This window comes from Hibiscus syriacus, unplaced genomic scaffold (genome assembly GCF_006381635.1).
Source record: "Hibiscus syriacus cultivar Baekdansim isolate YM2019G1 unplaced genomic scaffold, ASM638163v2 tig00110270_pilon, whole genome shotgun sequence".
Taxonomy (NCBI): domain Eukaryota; kingdom Viridiplantae; phylum Streptophyta; class Magnoliopsida; order Malvales; family Malvaceae; genus Hibiscus; species Hibiscus syriacus.
The window spans coordinates 845,510-870,747 of record NW_024062656.1 but is presented as its reverse complement, the minus strand read 5'-3'; the positions used below and the strand labels follow the sequence as shown (position 1 = coordinate 870,747).

General features: G+C 31.9%; 1 protein-coding gene across 4 annotated transcripts; it reads right to left on the bottom strand.

The window, feature by feature from the left end:
- Nucleotides 1-83: 83 nt before the first annotated feature.
- LOC120115695 (calmodulin-binding transcription activator 5-like) lies at nucleotides 84-16,591 on the bottom strand. Of its 4 annotated transcripts, none has more exons than XM_039136325.1 (14): nucleotides 16,507-16,591; nucleotides 16,310-16,418; nucleotides 15,762-15,887; nucleotides 15,115-15,230; nucleotides 4,107-4,195; nucleotides 3,906-3,951; nucleotides 3,673-3,787; nucleotides 3,395-3,511; nucleotides 3,255-3,316; nucleotides 2,327-2,725; nucleotides 1,425-2,122; nucleotides 796-1,342; nucleotides 398-706; nucleotides 84-318 (listed from the first exon to the last, which is right to left on the bottom strand). In XM_039136325.1, exons 2-14 carry the CDS (start codon nucleotides 16,371-16,373, stop codon nucleotides 256-258), a joined length of 2,751 nt encoding a protein of 916 aa, XP_038992256.1. In that variant the 5' UTR covers nucleotides 16,374-16,418; nucleotides 16,507-16,591; the 3' UTR covers nucleotides 84-255. The 4 variants fall into 4 exon arrangements, with proteins under 4 accessions (XP_038992256.1, XP_038992255.1, XP_038992253.1 ...); XM_039136324.1 differs by lacking the exon at nucleotides 15,115-15,230 and adding an exon at nucleotides 4,663-4,778; XM_039136322.1 differs by lacking the exons at nucleotides 15,115-15,230; nucleotides 15,762-15,887; nucleotides 16,310-16,418; nucleotides 16,507-16,591 and adding exons at nucleotides 4,663-4,778; nucleotides 5,186-5,311; nucleotides 5,758-5,866; nucleotides 5,971-6,032.
- Nucleotides 16,592-25,238: the final 8,647 nt, after the last annotated feature.

Genomic DNA, 25,238 nt, shown 5'->3' with positions numbered 1-25,238 from the left:
GTGTGTTGAATCGAGTTTCGTAGAAAAATAGTTATACATCATACATACACACATACATACAGGTTAGCTAACAAACTCATTCGCCAAATGTTAACCTAATTCTAGAGTAAGATTTATTCGTATCAAACTAGATACCTACAACATATGTGCTCCGGTTTTACGGAGAGTTGCCGTACTTTAGAGGTAGATTAATCTTTATGTTCTAATATACATACGGAACTACCCCGTCCCTAGGCTCTACTTTTCCTTGATCCTCTACTTTCTACTGTCTTTGAGCTCTATATCGGAAAGAGGGCTGAGAAGGCTTTCGTATTCCAACTGCAAGATGAAACAGAAGGAGGTTTATATAAATTGACGTACAAGATAGAGAAGTCTTCTTTCAGACAATTTCACATACCGTTGCTAGATCATGAGCCAACTTCATTCTCAGGTATTCTTTCTGTGCTTTCTTTGAACGGAACATAGATTGAACTCGTATAACAGCTTTCTCGACACGTTCTTCGGCTTGTTTTCGGCTGTTTTGGAAGTATGACTCTTCTGTGAAACATTCTGGCTTTTGCTCTTCAACTGCTGCTTCTGTGTTTATTTCTAGCCCCCGAAAACCTTTTCTCCTTAGTCGCCATCGCAGAATTGCTTTTTCAAGTACACCGACTGACCATACAATCTTACGGTACTGCCTCCTCGCTTGGAAGCCCCGGAAAGCGGCCTGCAATTAAATTTTCATGCAATGACCATAAAAAGTTGGATATAATACACGCAAACACAATCAGTAAGAAGAAAGGGGACATCATTTACTTGGATTTTGATAGCCTGGCGACGCTTATTAAGGAAATCTTTACGCATTTTCCAAGTACGGAACCGATACTGGATGCGGCCAGCAGCAGCCATTTTTCTTTTGGCATCATAGTTGCGAAAGGCATGTTGAATCTTCATAGCAGCAATTATACTTCTTGCTTCATCCTCTGCATTGTGAGACTCAACTGCTTTAGCTTGTGCTTTGAAGGACTGCTCTCTGAAAGCAATGTTTATACGTGCAGCCGCATCAGCCGCTGTCCTATAAGCGGCTAAAGTTTCCCTCAAGTATAGTTCATCTTCCTTGAGGTTAACAAGGTTTGCTGCCTCTATTCTACTGGTTTGGAGAGAGCCACTAGCGTTCCCAGCTAGTGCCATATCATTGAACTGTGCAACCAGAGCCTCCTCCGAAAGATAAGCAGCTAGTCCATCATAACCATTCAAAGATGCAAGATCGGCAGCCGTGCAACCACTCAGATTTTGGGTTGTGGGGTCTGTCACCAAGTTTGGCTTTGCCCCAGCAGATAAAAGAACAGCAACCATTTTTTCCCTGCAATGGAAGGTTTTCGAAATCAGATGAATATCTCAAAGCTGCTTGAAACAAAGTACAGGAGAGAAATAAGATCATGTACCGGCCGTAATATGCAGCCCAATGAAGAGCGGTCCATCCATGTTTATCACGAAAATCAAGTGACAAGCCAGACCAGGAAAATAGATAAATAGCCCAGGTATAACCAAGAATGGCACATAAATGAATCACTCCTTGACCTTGAGTATCATGTTCGGTTGTTTTCTTACCATCGATTATTCTTTCCAACAGCCAGTCCTTTAGCCTGGTCTTTAAAGCAATTTCGAATAAACTTTCTTTTGCTTGTGTAAATGAAGCTCTTTTTGCTTCAATTGACTGAATCAAATATGTCCAGCTATTAGATATGTTGCTAGTCTTTTGATCAAATTTCCTAGCCTCCTTCACTGAATTTGGTGACACTTTACCCAATAGAATATTAAGGCTCTTGGAAGTTGAGAAGAGCAAATAAGCAAGCCTCATCTGCAACCGGAACTCCTCCCACCTGGACTCATCTTCTAGAGGAACTACTGGGTCATGCAACAAAGGAGCACGGTACTCGAAACTAAGAACTTGGCTGATGGGTTTACGTCCATCGAGACTCATATACAGCTTAACAGATCCCGGGGTATGTTGTGATAACAAACAGCGATAAACCCCAACTTGAATAGTTTCTGTCGGGTAACATACATCACCACATACACAAAACAAATTGGACTTGGCAAGATATTGATAAGCTTGATGAAAGACTCCAGTGACTAAAATCTGCAAAAATAATAGGTAAATAAATTTCAATTGTCAACACATTAACACAACCAAAATGCATGCATGTTATTAAGGTGAATAGTTTTCAAGCATCCGTTCCATGCAAAGGTACTAATCGTTGCAGCAGCAACGGAAAAGGTGATTCCTAACAACCAGAAAACTTGGGGGTGGGGGTGGAGAGAACTTCAGAGAAAAAAGAAAAACCTTTGTCTTTTCAGTTGAATAGGCCCATGCAGGTGATACTTCAGTTATGCTAAATATTTGCTCTTGCGAGGTGAATGAATCATGTCCAGATGAATTCGACGATTCTAACACGGGATCACCCATTGAGCATGGTAATTCAGTCAAAGTGTTGTTTATCCACTTTCCAAAACTGTCCTGACTTTGTAAGCCACCATTGACCAAAAGGTCCAATGGTTCAACTGTCCCTATGGCACCAGAGTCTTCACTCTGCACGTTAGAATTTACTTGGGCACCTGATATCTGATAATAAACAGCCCCAGGGTTGTTGAGGTAAGCATTGTTACTCTGAGCAACTGGCTCAGCCAAATTGTCAAGCAATGAAATATCTGTTGATGAATTATCGGCATGGATGGGGCCAACCTGCAAAAGTGAAGCAACTTGAGTGGTTATTATTTATCAAGCATTAAGAGAGTAGTACAAAATAAGGGGGAAAAAGAGTATTTAATTGATCTTCATAATAAGAGAAATGATGACTTAGTGTCAAACTAAAATGAAGAAAAACATCCCAAAATAGTAGATGGATATGAAGACACCGCAAGCAGATGCTTCCCCACATGCAAAATTTATATATCTATGCAATAACACATATTTGTCTATCGAAGTGTATCATATATAAAACATTATGGAGATCTAAAATAAGTTCAAAACTAGATCTGTTAACTTTCTGTCTTCTGCACAACTTACATGATTTCTTTTGTAATACATGCATGCAGAAAATTATTTGCTAAGATAAGATGAGATACAATAAACTCCTTTAGCCTAAAAAGATGAACAAAGCTAGTTGTCATGTCAGTTAAACAAAGAAGAATGACAGAAATAAATAAAATGATGTCTTCTACAAGAGGAATCTAGAAATAAGAACTTAAGAGCTTTGGACTGAGTTTCTTACATCACATGAGAGGCCATTAACTGTTTTTTGGTTCCAATGGTCAAAGAAAGTAGAATTCTTGTCTGCCATCACAGCAAATTAAGTTAATAATTCAGTAATTAGACTAGGGGTCCTACTTAAACTATAAACTAGTATGTTACCTCCAATAGGTACAATTGAGCCCTTAGTATCATTTGTCGCCAGAAGCTCATCCCATTCAAGCGTATTAATCTCATGAAGAGTCATTTCGTGATTTGCCTTAATTCTTTCACTGGGATCTGTTCATTTTCCAGAACAGCAATGGATGAGAAGGCAATGTATTTATAAGCAGAAAAACATTGCAAGAAAGAGATGCTGTTAGCGAGTTTTTCTTTTTTGCTACTCAAATACAATTCCGTTATTGATTTACACAGTTTAATTTCTAGAAAATTCAACTCACCTGCATAATATGCATCAGTAGCTCCAGAATCAAACTCCTCTGTAAGAAGCAAAGGAGTAGACTGATCAGTTAAACAGGAATTCAAATTCAAATGTGTGGATGGAGAACCCTGCAACTTTACCATGAATCAACAATGGTCAGTCAGGTCATTATCTGATTACGCGGCATAGAGAAAATAACAAAATGCAAATATTTGGAGACTGTGTCTCCAATTTTTCATTTTTAACACCAACCTCCTTTGTTTCGCGATAGTGAACAAGAACTATGTTTTCCAGATTCCTGAAGCAATTAATAGAAGATCAGGCCAATGATGATCAACATTAAGACCCACAGCAACTTGAAATAAAGAGAAAGAGTTTCAATGATTTTTTTTTTCATATCTGGCAATGTAGAGACTACATAAGCTAGGTTAACTTATAGAATAAATTACATACTTATCAAGCAGCCAATAACTCCTCCGAACGAAAGTTGTATTATCGTGGCCATGTGCATAGTATACATGAATCCTTTCTTCATTACCAACCTGGAAAATGAAATATCAATGATCCATGCTTTCTCAAAGTAATTACAATTTGACCGTTCAAAATCAAGGGAGATAAAATGCAAGCATATAAGGAGAGAGGATTAAGTTTAAATTTAAATTTAAGAAAAGGAAGAAACATGTCAACACATAAATGCAGCAATCCAAAGATTCTATACAAATGAAACTAATTGTCTAAACCACGAAAATATGAGATAAGACAATTTAAAACACAATAAAATCTTAATGCAAAAGAGAACACCATATGCACGAGTAAAGTGTATGGAAACAGTGACGTTATGCATATGTACAAATATATATAATATAAACAAATGATGTATGGAAAAATAGGACAGAAACCAATAATTTGATCTAAAAAAATACCAGAAAAATGCATTATTCAGTTAGGTATAACAAGCTGTATAGGTAACAGGTTGTGCCATTTATAAGACATAAAGCAAGAAACTCACTTTTAAATGTTCATGAGCTTCTTTAACAGTCTTTCCATCCTTTTTCTTTTTCCAGTTATGACCATCTTTTCTGAAGTTTCTGAGCATCTTTCGATCAAACAATACTATAGTACCACCTACAAAATCAAAGATAAAATTAGTAACTCTATAGGTAGATTTTTTTCTTATTAATTACTTTTAGGTAATAAAGGCATAAAGATCATTTGAAAGCAAAGTTAAAATTTCGTAAAGCCATAAGTAATGAAACTTAAGACATTCTCTTGCAACATGGTTGATACCTTTTACATTTTGATATTTTTATGCAACCTTTTTTTGCTCCTAAACAAAAGGTATAGAAACCCAAATTTTATCTCAAACAGATATTAATTCTTATTATAAACTTAGCAGGGCTTAAAGAATGGAAAAACTCAGGCATTTAATTCTTTAAAATTATTAAACATGGAATAGATTCTTGCTTCATGGAAATCTAGGAAAACAAGAAAAATGGAGGAAAGAAAAGGAACTAAGTATCATGAGCAGTTACTTTTGGGCAAGTTCACCGGCTTCATATGGATAGTGAAGTATTTGTGGTTGGAAAGTATAGCATGAATTTCATTTGGACGTAACCATCTAGACTTTGCTTCTTCAAACATAGTTTGAACATCCAAATCTGTCCAATAGAAACTAAAATTAGCAAAAGAAAGACACATACACACAAGTTGCATATACATGAAGTGTGATACTAGCCTAATTACTTGAACAAAAATAACACTTGATCAAGCTAAAACTAACTTTACAAAACAGTTTATGCAAATTATTTTGTGTGAATTTGATACTTTTCTCGAAACAAAATTAACTACACATCTAGCTCTCAAAGAGAAAAAACTTGCTCTTACAGAACTTCAATTTTGCAACGCCTAAGATCAAAAAGTAAGAAATTGCTTACAAAAAAAGCTAATAACCAAAAATCGTTGGCAGTTTAAAAGTGATCAAACAAGTTTACAACGTCAAGTTCTAACATATTTTACAAAATGATTCCCTGAGTGCGAGAAATAGCATCAGAAAATTCCTAAAACAGAATGATATAAAAGAGAGATAGATTCCTCTGTACGGTACCTTCCAATGTATGAAATCCATGAATCTCGGTTCCGGCAAGTCGCTCCAATCCGCCACCATCCATCGCCGAAATCCGAGTCGGAGAGAATTTTCGATTTAATTTTGAACACTGATATAAAGAAGAAAGCGTTTGATAAGCGCATAAGAAGGAAATGATGAGCATAAAATAAAAACTAAATTGAGAAACAACTGAGCCTTAAAATCTAACAAAACCTTTTTCAAAGCGAAGGCTGTTCTTCGAGCTTGGAAAATGTAAAGAAAGATAAGAAGGCGATGATGATAAACGAATATGGAATAGTGTTGGTAATTTTGGTGTTAGAATAAAATAAAGGGTAACGTATATCAATAGTACCTAAACGTTTAGGTATATTGCTTTTTGGTCACTAAACTTTTAAAACTTACAATACAGTCATCAAACTTTTAGTTCGTTTTCAATAAGATCTCTACCGTTAACCCGTTAATTTTTGCTAACGTGACAGTTAACTTCCGTTAACCGCTCTTCTTCTTCTTCTTCAATGACAGAAACTAACATCCACACTTCAACAATCAATATCCATCAAATGAATAAACAAGATCTACAACTTGCCAAAGGCTGTAATTCATTGACCTCTTAAAATCCAAAAATCAAAAACCCAGGTCAGTAAAAGAAAAACCTTTTGCCTCCTCCAATAAAACTCAGTCAAAGATGCCATTTGTTTCAATGTGGGCAGCAAAACAACCCCAAAAATCCAATTATAACCCTTAAATTCCCAAAATTTAAACCAAATAAAATATTTGGTCTTTCAATCACAAACCATGTATCATTCAAGCTCAGCTTCAAATTGAAAAAAAAGGTTCCTGTACTCAACAAAAGCCAAAATTAAAACAGAAGTTAAACTAAGAGGGAATTGATAAAGAAAATAAACTCTTTACAATTCTATTCTCACTTGAAAATTATCGATCATTTTATAAGCTGTTAAACAGTCTTACTACAATCACAATTAAAGCTCTTTTTTGTTAATTTTCTTGCAGAAGATGAAATGAAAAAACGAATTAAAAAAGAAACAAACTTGAAGCAAAAACAACGAGAAAAAAATAATAATTAGAATTTGATGAATAAGTCACAAGCGTTAATTGAGTTGTTTTCACTTAGACAGACCATATACAAAAACAAAGACAGTTGCAGAGAAGGTGATGAGACCCAGACTTAGAAACCCTCAACAAACAAACAAAGCTCGATGGGGAGCTTTGGAGATGGTTCTGTTGAAGATAATGTAACTTGCTGCTATTGAAGAAGAAGAAAGGGATGTTAATAGGAGTTAAGTGTCACATCAGCAAAAACTAATGGAGGTAATCTAAATGAAAACGATTTAAAAGTTTAATGACTGTATTATAAATTTTAAAGATGGATGATCAAAATGCAAGTATCCTAAATTTGGGGAATATATATATATTTTACCCTAAAATAAATAATCGGGAGCTTTAATCATTCAATTATATATTACTTAATTATTTCTCAACAGCAACTCCTCCTTGTCAAAGGAAAGTGGCTGTTCAAAACTTATGTGGCGGAGGATATGACTGTTTGCTTTGGTCCCGTTGCCGTCAGCCTTTTATTTCAAAGCTGAGCCCACCTCTTAATGGTGATTGGTGAGCATCGAAAAATTGAAAATTTTGATTTGATTCTATTAAAAAAAATTCGACTTAAATTGATTTCGAGTTATAATTTTATAAATTCGAATCAACTCAAAAAAATTTCAAGTTCAAATTGAGTTGTAAAATGCAACTAGTATAACTCAAAATTTTTAGTAATTAGTTGATTTATTTTCAAGTTTGAGTCGAGTTTTTAAACTTTGTATGATATATGTATATCACATATGAAAAAAATATAAAAATATATATATATATTTGTATTATGTATATATATAGTTATAGAAAGTCACTTAAATTGAAATAAAATAATATTATAAATATTTATAATTAAATTTAAAAAGAAATTCAAAAAATCGACTCGACTCGAAAAAATTTCAAATCAAATCCTAATTGTAAAATATGACTCATTATCTTAAATAACTTGAAATTTTTACTTGACTTAACTCGATCGAACACCTCCTTACAACGAGTGGTACTGCTCTGCTTTCAATCTGTCGGGACCGTCTTTCGGTTGGGCCTTGAATTGAACTTCTACTTAAGAAAAATGATGTGGGTTGGAGTCGCCACCGACCATTTTAAAACGAATTTAGGCGGGTTGGATACCATCTTACCTGATCTACGCTTTACCAGAAATGTGTCGGGTTCGGGAGTCGGTTACGATCAAGGAAGGATTAACACACTTGAACCGCCCTTTCGGTACCAATTAATTTGTCGGTTGTCTTTACTTGCGAAAATTTAAATTAAGATTTAAATAACCCAATTCTAATTGCTTACCTTTGATCGATTGAAATTATTACTGAAAAATCAAAAATTTAGATGGTAAATAAGAAAAATATCGAGTAAAAAATTTAAATAATAATAGAAATAATAATACTAATTGTCTAACCCAACAAACGAATTAATCAAATTAATATCATTATTACTAATTTAGTTAAAATATGATTTAATGGTGATTAATGACCATATTTATTCCAAGTTAGTAAATTAGGATACACGCAACACCTAATTATAAATTTATGGTGACTTTCAACTCATTAAACCAGTGTTTTAACTATACAAATTAATGTCATATAAACCAAAATTTAAGAAAATGAATTCAACTAACCTAACCAAGCGAAATGGAGGCCACGCCCATTCAAATCAATCAGCGACAAATAATAAATAAAAAGCATGAGCCTTACTCAGAGTCCAAGCATTATGAAAACCATAAAAGCAAGACAACTCTCTGTTCCCACTTACTGCTTTCGAGAGATGATCCTCTGCTTCTTTCTCTAGCCACCGCTTCATCTTCTACCGTTATGCCGTCGCTAAGCCTAGGTCATTGGTGATAATCGCTTGACCGAGATTCTTCCCTCGTTCCATCGTCTTGTCGTGTGGTCTTCGTTCGAGCGTCGATAAGGTACAAAACCGAAACCCAACCATCGTGAGGAATGTAACGTTTGTTCTCGGTGGCCAAAGGGGTCGGGTTACATTCGAGGAGGCCAAATCGGCTGGTATTAGATCTGCCCTTTGCCGTTGCTGGCCAAGGTGCAAGCCGATTGTTTCCAGCTGCGGCTGCTGCCTGATTTCCTTGCTGGTCAACGACCGGTCGTGGGGGCGACAGAATCGGGTTGCCCTTTTGCATCGGCTGCCCCTATTTCCGTTACCGACGGCCCTTAATCGCATTGAAAACCTGCTGCTCGTTTCCCTCGTTCGAACCGGGTAACAGATGTATTTCCCCCCTCCCTCGTTCAATTTGCATGCATATTTATAACTGTGAAGTATCCTATTTTTTAGCGTTTGATTGGAACCAAAATACTTATATTTTGCTGTTTGTTGGTGTTCGCGTGTCACACGTCGCCGTTGTACCGGGAAAAGACCGTTGGTTGCGAGAGGCACGAGGAGGGCTCTTTTTTACGGTTCCGCGCTGTTGATATGTTAGGGTTCCAAACCCTAAACTCCCTTGACTGGTTCAGGCCCATTCCTTTGGATCAATATGTGGACTGTTACTGGACCTGAAAAAACAAAAACAAAAAATAAAAATAAGTGATAAATAATAATAATAATAATAATAATAAATAAAATAAATAAATAGATATAAAAAACGCTTTAAAACTATATAATATATATGTTTAAAAAATAATTTTCAAAACTATATATATATTTTTAAAAACTAATTTTCAAAATTATATAATATATATTTTAAAAACTAATTTTCAAAACTATATAATATATTTTTTAAAAAATAATTTTCAAAATTATATAATATATATTTTAAAAAAAATTAATTTTAAAAACTATATAATATATATGTTTTCAAAAAGTTTTTTTTAAAACTATATAATATATAAATGTTTTCAAAATATTTTCAAAATATATATTATATATATTTTAAAAACGTTTTTTTAAAAAACTATATAATATATATTTTTGAAAATCGTTTTCCGAAAATTATATATTATAATACTATATATATATATATATATATATAGAATAAAAAATTAAATCCGGGCGAAAATGAGTGTCTACGCAATCTTTCGATTTTTCCTTTTATTTCAGATTTAATGATTAAATTAGCCCTCAATTTTTTTATCAAAATATTTATTTTGATCCTACTACATAATTAGTTACCCAAATATCACTTTTGTTCTTTTTTGATCATCAAATATATTTTTTAAATCATCACTTGATGTTACACTTTAGTTTAATTTTGATCACCTACTATTAAAAAATTAATGATGATGATGACACGTCATCATTGAAAAATATCACAATAGCTATTCTATTGATTTATTAATGACAGACAACCAAAATAAAACCATCACGTAATGACAGTGATGATTTAAAAATAGTTGGATGACTAAAAAAATAAAAAGGATAGTTGGATAACTAAAACGAAGTTTACCCCTTTTAAAGTATTTTAACCCCAACATTTTAAATTTTGATCAAAATAGTCCCTATTGAATGAAAATTATCTTTTGAATAACAATCAATGTATATAATTGACGTGACATTTTTCACATACTTAATTAATAATGTATCACATATCACTGATTAAGCATATGAAAAAATGTTATGTCAACTACATAAATGGACCATTAGTCTAATAATGACTATTTTGAAGAGAAAAAAACGAAACATTAACTGATAAAATACTCCAAAAGAAATAGGGACTAAAATAATTATTTTTTTAAACGTGGGGTTAATTTTATTATTTTATCTTGTGAATGCAAATATACATAACTAAAAACACATTTGGCAAATGAATAAAACAAGCGATGTCGGCTAGGGACGCGTCCTCCGCCAATGTGAATGGGAACATAGTATTAGTATGGCAGTCGCAACGTTTGCTTTCTATACTTCGTGTTTGGTCCAACACTATTCTCCAAAATCCGACAAGAAGTGGACCACTATACTTATAAGGGTAACCACAAATAATTTGAGTTCTAATAATTATAATTATAATGATACGAATATGAAACATAATTGGATATTTAAACACTATGTAACCATTAAAGTGTAGAGAAAATATCGATATTGAGATATTTTTAAGTGTCAAGGTTATCGAAGAGAGAGCATGTTATATCGTCAATAAAATATTATTTTTGAATGAAATTAACGTAAATATAAATTTAGAGTGAACATCATCAATTAAATATATAATTAATTAAAAAAATTCAAATTTTAATGTGAGTATATGTCCACCCTCGAGAAACTATAGATCCGCTGTTGATTACTACTTATCTTTAACAAAATCAGTAAGGCTATTTATCTCTTATCTTCAACGACACATGTAAGATGGACTATCCATCAAAGATGACAATCTTGGGTTGAAAGTGGAGAAAGAGAGCTCGTCCGAGTGGTTTTGTGAGAACGTCCACAAGTTGAGTTTTCGACGGAACAAGATAAACAAGGGCACAATAGCAATCAAGTCTCGAAGAAAGAAGAAATCAAGTGCACAATGCTTCCTAAAAGGTGAAAAACTAGATTATTGTAGATATATATATATGACGCAAACAGAAAGTGGCGATGGCTGATGAAGATAGAATTTAATTTCTCATAGGAGATTCTGAACTCGAAGTGTTTCAATTGTGACATCAATAAGGTCACAATACTCTGTCTCAGTAGGAGAAACAAATTTTTGACCAAAAAGACTTTCAATAGATGATAATGGAGCTAATGTAGAACACGTGTCTGATAGTGGATTGACCATTCATACATGATATGCCCCAGTCAGCATCGAAAAGGCTATGAAATGCATGTGAGGTCGAGGGAGAAGAATCAAGTCATGACATAGAGTATTCTTGAGATATCGAAGAATACATTTGATAGACGGCCAAGGAGAAACCAAGGGTCCATGTATGTATCGAGAGCGACGATTGATCGCAAACGAAACATCTGACTAAGGAAGACTCAAGTATTAAAGAAGATCAAGTAGGCGACTATAATTAGAAGAATCAATCACGCAAATCAAATTAGTTGAATGTAACATATCCGTAGAGGACATGGGAGTGGAAAGATGTTTTACTCCATTTATGTGGGACCGAGTCAAAATATCTTAGATGTATTGTACTCTGAGATAGAAATAAACTAGGCAAAGTAGATATAGCCTCAATGACAAGGAATGATTAAGAGAACCTAGATCTTTCACAGAAAATCGTTTAGACAACAAAGTGAAAATTTATTGATAAACGTAGTGTTATTACTTGTAAAGATAATACCATCTACATACACCAAGAAACACATAAAGATCTTAGTAACATAAATAAATAGAGAAGCATCTATCTTAGATTTGAAGAAGCCAATTTATATCAAAATATAGAAGCTTTATGAAAGCAACAAACATACGAAGGATCAGGATCTTTGTATTTTAGAGGTAGCTAATAAAGACTAATTAATGTAACATGCCTTTAAGGAAGGCATTATTGGTATCTACTCATGATGTAAAGTAAAAGTTAAAATACTATGTATTATGATTAGTATCATGATCAGCCTGAAAGTCTCAAAATAATCTCGACCTACTTCTTGGAAGCAATTATACCTTTCAATGGAACCAACAGAACACTTTACCTAAAACACCCATTTGCATCCAACTATGGGAGCAAAGGGTGAATTTTGGTGACATCGAAACATGACAAACCAAAGTATTTGGGATTGGAATGACGAATATGCCTTAGTTGAGTACGAGAAGAGAAAAAAGAGAGGAAGGCGTTGCTTTGATCGAGTTAGATGGAGATGACAACTCAAAAGGGGACCATAAATTGATTGACTCAAATGTATGGATTTGGTGTGACACCCTAAATCCGTCCGAAATGATTTAATTTAAATTTGACACAATACATTAACCACTAAATAAAATCTAACCTATTTTCATGCATCTATTTTTTTAAGTACATACAAGCATCAACATAACATATTTATTACGAGCCATTCCAAAGAATCATGCTCAGACTATACATATTTAAAATAGTATTATCAAAATTTTTTGTTATAGCGAAGTTGGAATTTTAAGTGAATAGCAAAAACAAGCTTATTTAGGAATTATATTGAAAACTCTTAATACTTTTCATCTTAAAACTTTTAATTTTTAATTCAATTATGAAATTAAAGTCGATATATGATTCAAATTTCAATATCATTAGTGGTAAAAGACCTTTAATTTCACTTATAAAATTTTAGGACTAATGTAAAGAAGTCAAAACATAGTTTAAACCCAATTCAAACACCAAATTCCAGTACGTTGATTTAGTACCGATAATCTACAATTGGTATAAACATAATGTCAACACATCAAAGACATAATGATACTATTGCATGCTGAATTTGGCAACCAAAAACACCTTAAATAAAAATTTAGACCCTATGGTTCATTTCAGAACATTTTTCATACATGTTATACACTAACACTACCACCATTTCATGCATTTTTTGGTCACTACCCTATTTCAACTAGTCACATACTATACTAAGCATGCTCATAACATCAAAACCACATAAACTCACTATTTAGCATATTAAGTCTTAAGCATGCTCATCAACCAACTTAAACATGCACCATACTACGTTCAAAACCAAAGTCCAAAAGTCCCAGAGTGCATAAATATCCCAAAGTTCTAGAACATAAGAACTTATTAGATTTCTTGAAACAAGAGTTGCTTGAGATCACCACTTGCACTTCTGCTCGCACCTTAAGATCAGAAACTAATCTCATGAAGAGTCATTTCGTAATTTGCCTTAATGCTCTCACTGGGATCTGTTCATTTTCCAGAACAGCAATAGATGAGAAGATGATGTACCTATAAGCAGAAAAAAACATTACAAGGAAGATGCTGTTAGCGAGTTTTTCTTTTTTGCTACAATTCCGTTATTGGTTCACATAATTTAATATCTAGAAAATTCATCTCACCTCCATTATATGCATTAGTAGCTCCAGAATCATACTACAGTGTAAGAAGCAAAAGAGTAGAATGATCAGTTAAACAAGCATTTGAATTCACAGGTGTGGCTGGAGAACCCTGCAACTTTACCGTAAATCAACAATGGTCAGTCAGGTCATTATCTGATAACACGGCATAGAGAACATAACAAACAGCTTATATTCAGAGAAATTGTCTCCAATTTTTCATTTTTAACACCAACCTCTGTAAGAAGCAAAGGAGTAGACTGATCAGTTAAACAGGCATTTGACTTCACAGGTGTGGCCGCTGGAGAACCCTGCAACTTTACCGTAAATCAACAATGGTTAGTCAGGTCATTACTGATTACGCGGCATAGAGAACATAACAAACTGCTAATATTTGGAGACAGTGTCTCCAATTTTTCATTTTTTAACACCAACCTCCTCTGTTTCTCGATAGTGAACAAGAACTATGTTTTCCAGAGTCCTGAAGCAAATAATAGATCAGGCCAATGATGATCAACATTAACACACAGCAGCTTGAGATAAAGAGAAAGAGTTTCATGATTTTTATTTCATATATAATAATGTAGAGACTATATAGGCTAGGTTAAATTATAGACATAAATTACATACTTATCAAGCAGCCAGTAACACCTCCGAACAAAAGTTGGATTATCATGGCCTCGTGCATAATAGACATGAATCCTTCCTTCATTACTAACCTGGAAAATGAAATAAAATGATCCATGCTATTTCAAAATAATTACATGTTGACCATTCAAAATCAAGGGAGATAAAATGCAAGCATTTAAGGAGAGAGGATTAAGTTTAAATTTAAATTTAAGAAAAGAAAGGAAGAAGCAAGTCAACACATAGATGCAGCAACCCGAACATTTTATACAAATGAAACAAATTCTCTAAACCACGAAAATATGAGATAAGACTATTTAAAACATAAGAAAATTTACACGAACCAAGCGACCTTGGTGGTAAAAGAATTGTTGTTATTCTTTGAGGTTCCGGGTTCGAACCAAGAATGTCAGGGGCGTGAGCGTTCAATGTCAAATGGTTGAGACTTGAGAGTTATTTTTGAACAAGATACTGCCTTGTACTTACCCCAGATTAATTAGAAAAAAAATCTTAATGCACAAAGAGAACACCGTATGCATGAGGAAATATATATAATACAAACAAATGATGTATGCAAAAATAGGACAATTACAAAAACCAAGAATTTGATCTAAAAAATATCAGAAAAATGCATTATTCACTTAGGTATAAATATAATAAGCTGTATAAATAACAGGTTGAACCATTTATAAGATCTTATAAAGAAAGAAACTCACTTTTAAGTGTTCATGAGCTTCTTTAACAGTCTTTCCATCCTTTTTCTTGCTCCAGTTATGACCGTCTTTTCTGAAGTTTCTGAACTTCTGTCGGTCAAACAACATTATAGTACCACCTACAAAGTCAAAGATACAATTAGACATTCGATAGGCAGGTTTTTTCTTATTAATTATTTACAAGTATAAAAGGCATAAAGGTCATCTGAAAGCAAAGTTAAAATTTCATAAAGCCATAAGTAATGAAACTTGAGACATTCTCTTGCAACATGGTGAACTTTGGAAATCAAAATGAAATACTGCATCAAGTTGAACAGATAAGCGTTCTTTTGGTTGATACCTTTTACATTTTGATATTTTTATGCAACTATTTTCGCTCCCAAACAAAATGTATAGAAAGCCAAAAGGAAAAATATAAAACATGAATAGGAAACAAAAGCATCAATCCACTGGAGACCAAATTTTATCTCAAACAGCCATTAATTCTTATTATAAACTTAACAGAGCTTAAAGAATGGAAAAACTCAGGCATTTATTTCTTTAATCAGACTTTTCAATATTAATCATGGAATAGATACTTGCTTCATGAAAATCTAGGAAAACAAGAAAAAAGGGGGAAAGAAAAAGAACCAAGTATCATGAGCAGTTACTTTTGGGTAAGTTCACCGGCTTCACATGGATAGGGAAGTATTTGTGGTTGGAAAGTATAGCATGAATTTCATTTGGGCGTAACCATCTTGACTTTGCTTCTTCAAACATAATTTGAACATCCAAATCTGTCCAATAGAAACTAAAATTAGCAAAAAGGAGACACAAAAACATAAGTTCCATGTACATGAAGTACGATATTAACCTAATTACTTGCAAAAATAACTCTTCATCAAGTAAAAACTAACTCCACAAAACCGTTTATGCAAATTATTTTGTGTGAATTCGATAGTTTTCTTGAGACAAAATAAACTAGACATCTAGATCTCAAAGATCAAAAAGTTTCTCCTAAAGACTTCAATTTTGTAATCCCAAGAACCAAAAAGTAAGAAATTACTTACAAAAAGCTAATAATCAAGAATCATTGGCAGTTTAAAACGTCAAGTTCTAACATATTTTACAAAACGATTCCTAGAGTGCGATAAATAATATTAGGAAATTCCTAAAACATAATGAGTTAAAAGAGAAGATAGATCCCTCTGTACGGTACCTTCCAATGTATTGAATCCATGAATCTCGGAGCCGGCGAGTCGCTCTGAATCGCCGCCATCCATTGCCAAAATCCGACTCGGAGAGAAATTTCGATTTAATTTTGAAAACTGATGAAAAGGAAAGAAAGAAAGAAAGCGTTTAGTAATAAAATAAAAATAAATTGAAAAACAACGGAGCCTTAAAGCCTAACAAAACCTTTTTCAAAGCGAAGGCTATTCTTCGAGCTTGGAAAATGTTAACAAAGAAACGAAGACGATGATATGAGATTATAAAAGATGGAATTGCCTTCCTAATTTTGGTATTAAAATAACACCCAACATATTTATTTTCCGGAATGTGTAAATTAAACTTTTAATTTTGATTTCATTTTGACCATTATCGTTAAAAATGAACGATGATATTGACGTGTCAATATAAAATAATATTATATTATTTTTAAAAAAGAAAAAACATTACATCTATAATTATGTTATTTTTTAACGATGTGTAATCAAAAACTAATATTAAGTATGATTTAAAAAAAAATAGTTGAATGACCAAAATAGAACAAAATGATAGTTGAGGTACTAAGAGTGTAGTTTATTTTCTGAAATAGGTAAACTACAATTTTAATATCTTAACTATCATTTTAGTTTTGTTTTGATCATATAATTATTTTTAAAATTGTACCTTCATTTAGTTTTGATCTATTTTAGTCATTTGTCGTTAAAGAATTAAAAATGATGTTGACGTGCTAGTATAAAGTAATGTCATGTCATTGTTGAAAAAATAAAAAGCATCACATCACTAGTTCTGTTAATTTTTAGCAATGTGTGACCAAAATAAAACCAAAACCTAATGTTAAGGTGACGTTTAGTTGGATGAAATCTCTTGAGATTGGGAGGAATTGGAATCCAATTCTACCACTTTCTCATGTTTGGTTCAAGTTTTCCAAGGGAATTGGAATCTCTCATGGCTTCAACTTTCCATCAAATGAGAGAAAGTGAATTTCATCCAAGAATGGATGGAATTCAATTCTCTTGTTGGAGGGAATTGAAATTTGATCATACTACCCTCATCAATCTTTTGGTAATTTATTTATATATTGAATAAAATTTTTATTATTATTTCGGGTCGGGTCGGGTTTCTAATTTATATATTCGGGTCGGGTCGGGTGAAACTTTATTTTGGTCGGGTCGGGTTGGTTTTTTAAGTGTGATATTCGGGTCGGGTCGAGTTCGGGTTTAGGGTGAAAAATACTCGACCCGAAAATATATATAATTTTACCTTATATATTTAGGAATAATTACAATAATACCCCTCTCTATATATTTTTTTCAATTAAGTCACTGTTTTTATTGAATAAAAATATTTTTTATTATTTCGGGTCAGGTCGGGTCGGATTTCTAATTCATATATTCGGGTCGGGTCGGGTGAAACTTTATTTTGTTCGGGTCGGGTCGGGTTTTTTTAAGTGTGATATGCGGGTCGGGGTCGGGGTCGGGTTTAGGGTGAAAAAAACGGACCGACCCGAAAAAAAATATAATTTTACCTTATATATTTAGGAATAATTACAATAATACCCCTCTATATATAATTTTTTTTCAATTAAGTCAATGTTTTTATTGAAAAAAATAATTTTTTTATTATTTTATGTCGTGTCGTGTCGGGTCAGGTTTCTAATTCATATATTGAATAAAAATAGTTTTTGGTATATTTTTGGTAACTAATTAACATACTCCGATTAGAATGTATCGAAATATTACTCTATCTTTTGATAACTTATTAACATATTTTGATTGCGATGATTTTAACTTATGATGTTTATTAGCATGATTTTTATAATTTATTGAAATGAATAATCAATCAATAAAATGAATTAATATTTTTTTAATTTTTTATAATATATTACTACATGTAAGTTGTAAAACAAAATAAAATAAAGCAAAAAAACAAGAAGGGCAATTCTGTCATTTTACATTACTGAAATCAAATTCATTTGACATGTTTGCGAACCAAATAGAATATGGAATTGGATTCCAATTCCTTCACAGATTCCAATTCCCTCATAAACATTCCAGCGAACCAAACGCCATCTAAGTATGCTTTAACAAAAAAAATTAAGTGGCCAAAAAAAATGATAGTTGACATACTAAGTGTGTAGTTTACCCTAAAACTTGTTTTGACTATTTTACGAGGGCAGTCCTCCTAATTTACCCATAAATATGCAATACGGTACTAAATTAAAGAAAAAAACTAAACACTATGTATGGTTTTGGAAAAAAATTGAAACTTTAGATATTAAAACGGACTAAAATTGATAATTTAGGTACTAAATACATAGTTTACTCTATATTTTTAATGAAATTTAGGAAATACTACATATTTATTACTTAAACTATTAATTTTGTTTCGTTTTATTACCTAAACTTTTATTTATTTCAAAATCATGTCTACATTTATTTTTTTTTCATTTTAGTACACCATTGTTAAAAATTAACGAAAGTGTTGTACGTAGCACCTTTTTTATGAGTAAATTACATCATTTATCACTCAACTATCTTCTCACTCCTATTTTGTTCAATAAAGTTTAAACTTTTTTAATTTAATTACATAACTTTCAAATCACTCCTAATTTAATCATTCTAACTTTTTAAATTTAGTTTTTTTTATTTTAATTATACATTAATAAAACAGAAAAAATTGTCTCACAAAAATTATTAATAAAATAAATTAGAGTGATTAAAATAAGAACAATTTGAAAGGTGAGTAGTTAAATTGAAACTATTTAAACTTTAATGACCAAAATATGAGTGAAAAGATAATTGATTGATAAAATGATGTAATTTATGCATAAAAATGCAGTATGTTAAGTTTTTAACGGTGAATGCTAAAATAAAACATAAAGTAAATGTTAGGTATGATTATGAAACAAATAAAAGTTTAGATACTAAGATAAAAATAAAATTGATAATCTATACCCTAAAATTTAATATTCGCAATTTTTTTTTACTTTTAAACCCAGTTCGTTTACCAAGAAGAAATCTCAATTTAGAGATGATAGAAACAAAATGGTTCCATAAGATTTTTGTAAAATTTAAACGTGAGAATTATTTAAATTTAAAATATGTTTATTATTCACATTAAATTTATATATTTATATCTAGATCTGAATTCAGAATTCGGATTGATTAAAATTATATGTTAGATATTTAAATTTGTTAATTAATAGAATTTAATAAATAAAATAAACAAATAAAACAGTAAAAGAATTAAAAAAAATAAAATTAACGCAGATTAAATTTATTTGTTCATAAAAATCGTTCATTTGATTAAAATTATATGTTAGATATTTAAAATTTTTAATTAATTGAATTTAATAAATAAAATAAAAATAAAATAGTAAAAGAATTCATATTTTTAAAATTAAATTAGGTTAAATTTAATTTTTTTATAGAAACCGTTAGTTTTATTGTGAAAATAAAATATTCAAAATTTCAATGAAATGTTACAACTATAACAGTAAACTAAACATGTAATTATGGTATTTTTCTATAACCAATGACATAAAAATTAGTCACTCTAGATCATATCAGTACCATATAATGAAAAGGTTAAAAATCCCAATAAAAAATTGAACAAAAGATAGATGTGAACATATATGATTACATTAGCAAACGAATCACAAAAAAGAATTAAACTACTAAAAGATCACTGAAAAAATAATAAATCAAAGACGAGTGAAGTAAAAAAATTATCCACGAACACAAATCACGTATTAGAATTCAATTCGATGGTTCATAACGTGGAAGATCAATATGAATAAAATAAATACTATCTTGATCAATCGAGACTATGTCAAATCCAACAGTGAAAAAATATAAACAAAAAGATCAATCCAACGACCTAAAACATGCAAAAAGACAAAAGAAAAAATGTCATAAAGGCATAGAAGAGTATTTCATAAAGAAAAAAATTATTAAAATCTAAAATCCAAAGGAGAAGAAAATATGTGATATAAAGAAGTAAAGGAAACAAAATAAGGAACACGGGCGATTAACGACTAACACCAAAACTAATATCGTCCTCTGCCAAACAAATATGAATAAAACAAAAATAAATAAGTGACTTGCAGATAGAAAACTTAAACCCTATTTATTAAATATAATTTTTTTGATACTCTAACCAAACAAATATGAATAAAACAAAAATAAATAAGTGACTTGTAGATAGAAAACCTAAACCCTATTTATTAAATATAATTTTTTGATACTTTAGAGTGATTATTATATAGTATTTGTTCATAATTTTCTTAATCTATTAACAACGCACATACACTTTGTAGATCCAACTGCTCGAACTCATACCCTCTATGAAGAATAACATTCCATTTTAATGTGTAAAACTAGATTTTATTAGAAAAATAAATTTGATTTGACTCAAATTTATAAATTTGATTCTACTTAAAAAAAATTCAAATAAAGTTTGAAAGAAATATGACTCGTCAACTCGACTAACTCAAGATTTTTCAACTCAACTCAATTCAATATATTTTCCTTAATTTCCATACCTCATTCATCTTTCTTTTTAAGTTCATTCTTGACCAAAATTCAAATCACACACTCTTTTACCACTTTGTAATATCTATGTAACTCAATTCTTATTTTTAACAACAAATTTACTCTTTTGCAATATAATCCCTCAACCTTTGATTTTTTAATTCATTTTTATTACAATTTTTTGGTAAATTATTTCTTCTAATCAATTACCCAACTCCTTTATACTCTCGTCAACATTTGTCTCCAAAATATAAATTTTAAAAATAAAATTATAATTATAATTATAAAACATGTGTTCACTAAAAAAACACGTCAACAAAATTCAAAAGCCAAATAACTATAATTTAAATTGGAGAAAATATTTAGATTGAAATCAATTCGTACTATAATTTTATAAATAATTATGATTAAGTTTAAATATAAATTCAAATAACTCGATTCGACTTAAATTTTATAAACTCAAATTGACTCAAAAATTCAAATAAAATTTGAATGATAAACCATGACTCATCAACTTAACTAAATTAAATATTTTTATTTAATATCGCCCTTAATTTTTCTCACCTCAACCAATAGACAAGAAACCAATTCAAAAATAAGCTTTTGAATTTTGTTGACGCATTTCTTTTAATTTAGAGTCAACACGCGCGTTTTATAAATAATAAGATTACACTACATCTAAAATTAAATAACAATTAATATGAATATTTGTTACTAAGTAAACTTATTATCACCTCTATTAATACAATGATTAACAATAAAACATGATTGTACCACTTTTAATGGTTAACGTAAAAGCTAACTTTGGGATAACAATATATAATATTATTTTAATTTGGTTGAAAATGTTGGAATATTACGGAGAATTGCGTATATAATAAAACATCAAATATTTTATTATAATAGTCAATTAAAAGTAATCCAACTTCTTGCATAACTATAATTTTGTCTCGTCTTATGTGTTAAATTTGTGACACACATCAAATTTTGACCTACAAACAGCCTTAGATCAGTTTGTTTATAATTAAACGTATTAATAAGAAATAAATTAAAAATAAATCATTTCATATCGCTTTTTATGAAGAAATGTATATTTTAAAAATTATTTTATCTAAAAACATTTTTATAGTGCATTCAATGATGGACTAAGGGATAATTATCCTTGAAAATTTTAAATTTCCGCATATCTTATATATTATTTTATATTTTATATTGATAATTTATTTTTATCCTTATAATATTATAAATTCACGCGTTTAACATAAATTTACGTCCGTCCTTGAATATATCCAATTACATAAGACTTTGATTGTGTCTAATATTTACAACTTTCAATAGTGAATCATGGTATGGCGAAGTTCAAAATTCACACACCATTATCATTCTATCATGACTTTTGCGTAATAATTCAATAAATAGTATTATGACATTTCAATACATTGTTTTTTTTTTTGGATGGAGCAAAAGCTCAAGAAATTACAAATCAACGCGATCGTACGAAAGAAGGGCCATGAAGATCCCTGTCAAAGATAGGGACGAGCCCAGCAGGAGGAGAATGAAAAATAACTTGAGCACCGTCATCACATGGAACAAACTTTGCCATGAAGTCAGCAGCACCATTTGCTTCTCTTTTAATCACAGTAAAATCTGTTGTGGAATTCATGTTAATTTTCACCAATAATAATAAATTCACCTTGAAAACTATTATCTAGGTGACTAGTATGAAAACGATTGTACTAAAAATCACCCCAAGGTAGATTTCCAAGAAAGAGTGGACAGGTCACAATGGTCCCTCTTAAAACCCACTCTCCTTAGACAGAACTACCAATACAAGTAATTTTAATAGGACAATAATTAACAACATATATACCCGGCAATAGCTATTAAATAGACTTAAAAGAGAACACCAAAATTTAACGAGGTTAGGCCAAAATTATGCCTACGTCCTCGAACACTACTAAAATAATATTTCACTAATAGAGAAAATATTACAAAGAGATAGAAAGAGTACAAATAGTCTTTAATATAGAAGAAGGCTTATATTTGTGGGATGCTAAACTAAGGAGGATGAGAGCTCTATTTATAACAAAAGAATTTCCCTTCCTCCTTATACAAAACCAATGTGGGATTCAAAATTTGCCAAAAAAACCAACAAATCTCCACCTTGGCAAATTCTACACACATCTCTCAAAAAATCCAATCTTCAGTAGTGTCTGCAAATTCATCTTTCAATTTGTAATAATATTGACCAAGTCTAAACAATGTTTAAACTTGACCGCAGTTACCACTTTTGTCAACATATCAGCAAGATTCTCAGTGGTCCGAATCTTCTGGATTATTACTCCACCTTATTCTAGAATCTCTCGTACAAAGTGATATCGAACATCGATGTGCTTCGTCCTTGCATGGTAAACCTGGTTCTTTGCTAAATGAATAACACTCTGACTGTCACAGTGCACTTTGATGTGCTTCTGTTCCATTCCCAATTCACCAAGCAACCCTTGAAGCCAAATTCACAGCCTCTGTAACTGCCATATACTCTGCCTCTGTAGTAGACAAAGTCACTGTTGACTGTAAGGTGGACTTCCAACTGACTGGTGCTTTTGCAAATATAAACACATAACCAGTAGTTGATCGACGCTTGTCCAAATCACCTGCATAGTCTGAATCACAATACCCAACTACACACTAACCATCTTGTTTGTCATGCTGAAAGACCAAACCAATATCTACGGTGTTCAGAATATACCACAAAATCCATTTCACAGCTTGCCAATGCTCTTTTCCAGGATCATGCATATACCTGCTCATAACCCCAACTGCCTGTTAAATATCAGGTCTCGTACACATCATTGCATACATTAAGCTATCAACATCACTTGCATACGGAACCTTTGACATGTATTCCCGTTCTGCATCATCCTTAGGTGACATGGATGCACCGAGCTTGAAATGAGGAGCAAGAGGTGTACTAACTGGTTTTGACTTCTCATTCATGCCAAAACGTTTTAGTACATTCCTTAGATATTCTTTCTGAGACAAACAAAGCCTCCCCAATTTCTTATCCCTTGATATCTCCATGCTTAGAATCTTCTTCGCTTTACCAAGATCTTTCATCTCAAACTCCCTGTTCAATTGAGTCTTTAGTTTCACAATTTATGTCTGACTCCTGGAAGCTATCACCATATCATCAACATAAAGAAGAAGATATATATAGGATTCATCTTGTAGCTTGCGTAAATACACACAATGATCATATTTGCTTCTTGTGTACTTCTACCCTATCATAAACTTGTCAAATCGCTTGTACCACTGCCTTGGAGATTGCTTCAATCCGTACAACGATTTTTCTAATTTGCACACCATCTCTTCTTTTTCAGCAACTTTGAATCCATCTGGCTGAGTCATATAGATTTCCTCATTCAAGTCTCCATATAAAAATGCAGTTTTTACATCCATCTGAACTAGTTCCAAATTCAACTGTACTACCAAAGCCAACAAAATTCAGATGGAGGAATGTTTTACAACTGGAGAAAATACTTCATTATAATCAACTCCCTCCATTTGAGCGTAGCCTTTAGCCACCAATCTTGCTTTGTAGCGGATGTTATTCTTTTCAGGAAATCCATCTTTCTTTGCATATACCCACTTGCACCCAATTGCTTTCTTTTCCTTCGGAAGACTAGCTAGTTTCCATGTCTGATTCTTTTGAAGTGATTGCATTTTTTTATTCATGGCAATCCTCCACTTTTTATGTTCTGAACTTTGGACTACTTTATTAAAAGTGGCAGGAACGTCATTAATTACAATTGGTGATGCAAAAGAGACCATATCAGCATAATAGGCAGGTTGTCTAATGGTCCTCTTTCCCTTTCTTAGTGCAATTGATTCATGTTACCGTGGAGGTTCTTGGGTCTGAACCTCTTCTTCATCTGACTCTTCTTCTACCATAAGAGAGTCAACATCAGTTTCTTTACTGGATGAGACAATTATGCTTCCTTCAAACTCCACCCGTTTGGGAGTTCCATCTGTCTGCACCAATTTTTCTGAAGTCACCTTTCTCAACATGGTAGATTCATCAAAGGTAACATCCATGCTGAAGATTATTTTCTTTGTTTCTGGATGCCAAAGACGATAGCCTTTCACACCAGAGGTGATCCCCATAAAGATCATCTTTTTGCTCTTGGATCCAGTTTTGACTCCTTAACATGTTAGTATGCAATGGAACCAAACACATGTAAGGAATCATAATCTGTAGCAGGTTCTCCAAACCATTTCTCTAATGGTGTTTTACCACCAATAGCAGTCGATGGTAAGCGATTGACAAGGTGACAAGCATAGACCAAAGCCTCAGCCCAAAATTCTTTGTCTAACCCAGCATTAGACAAC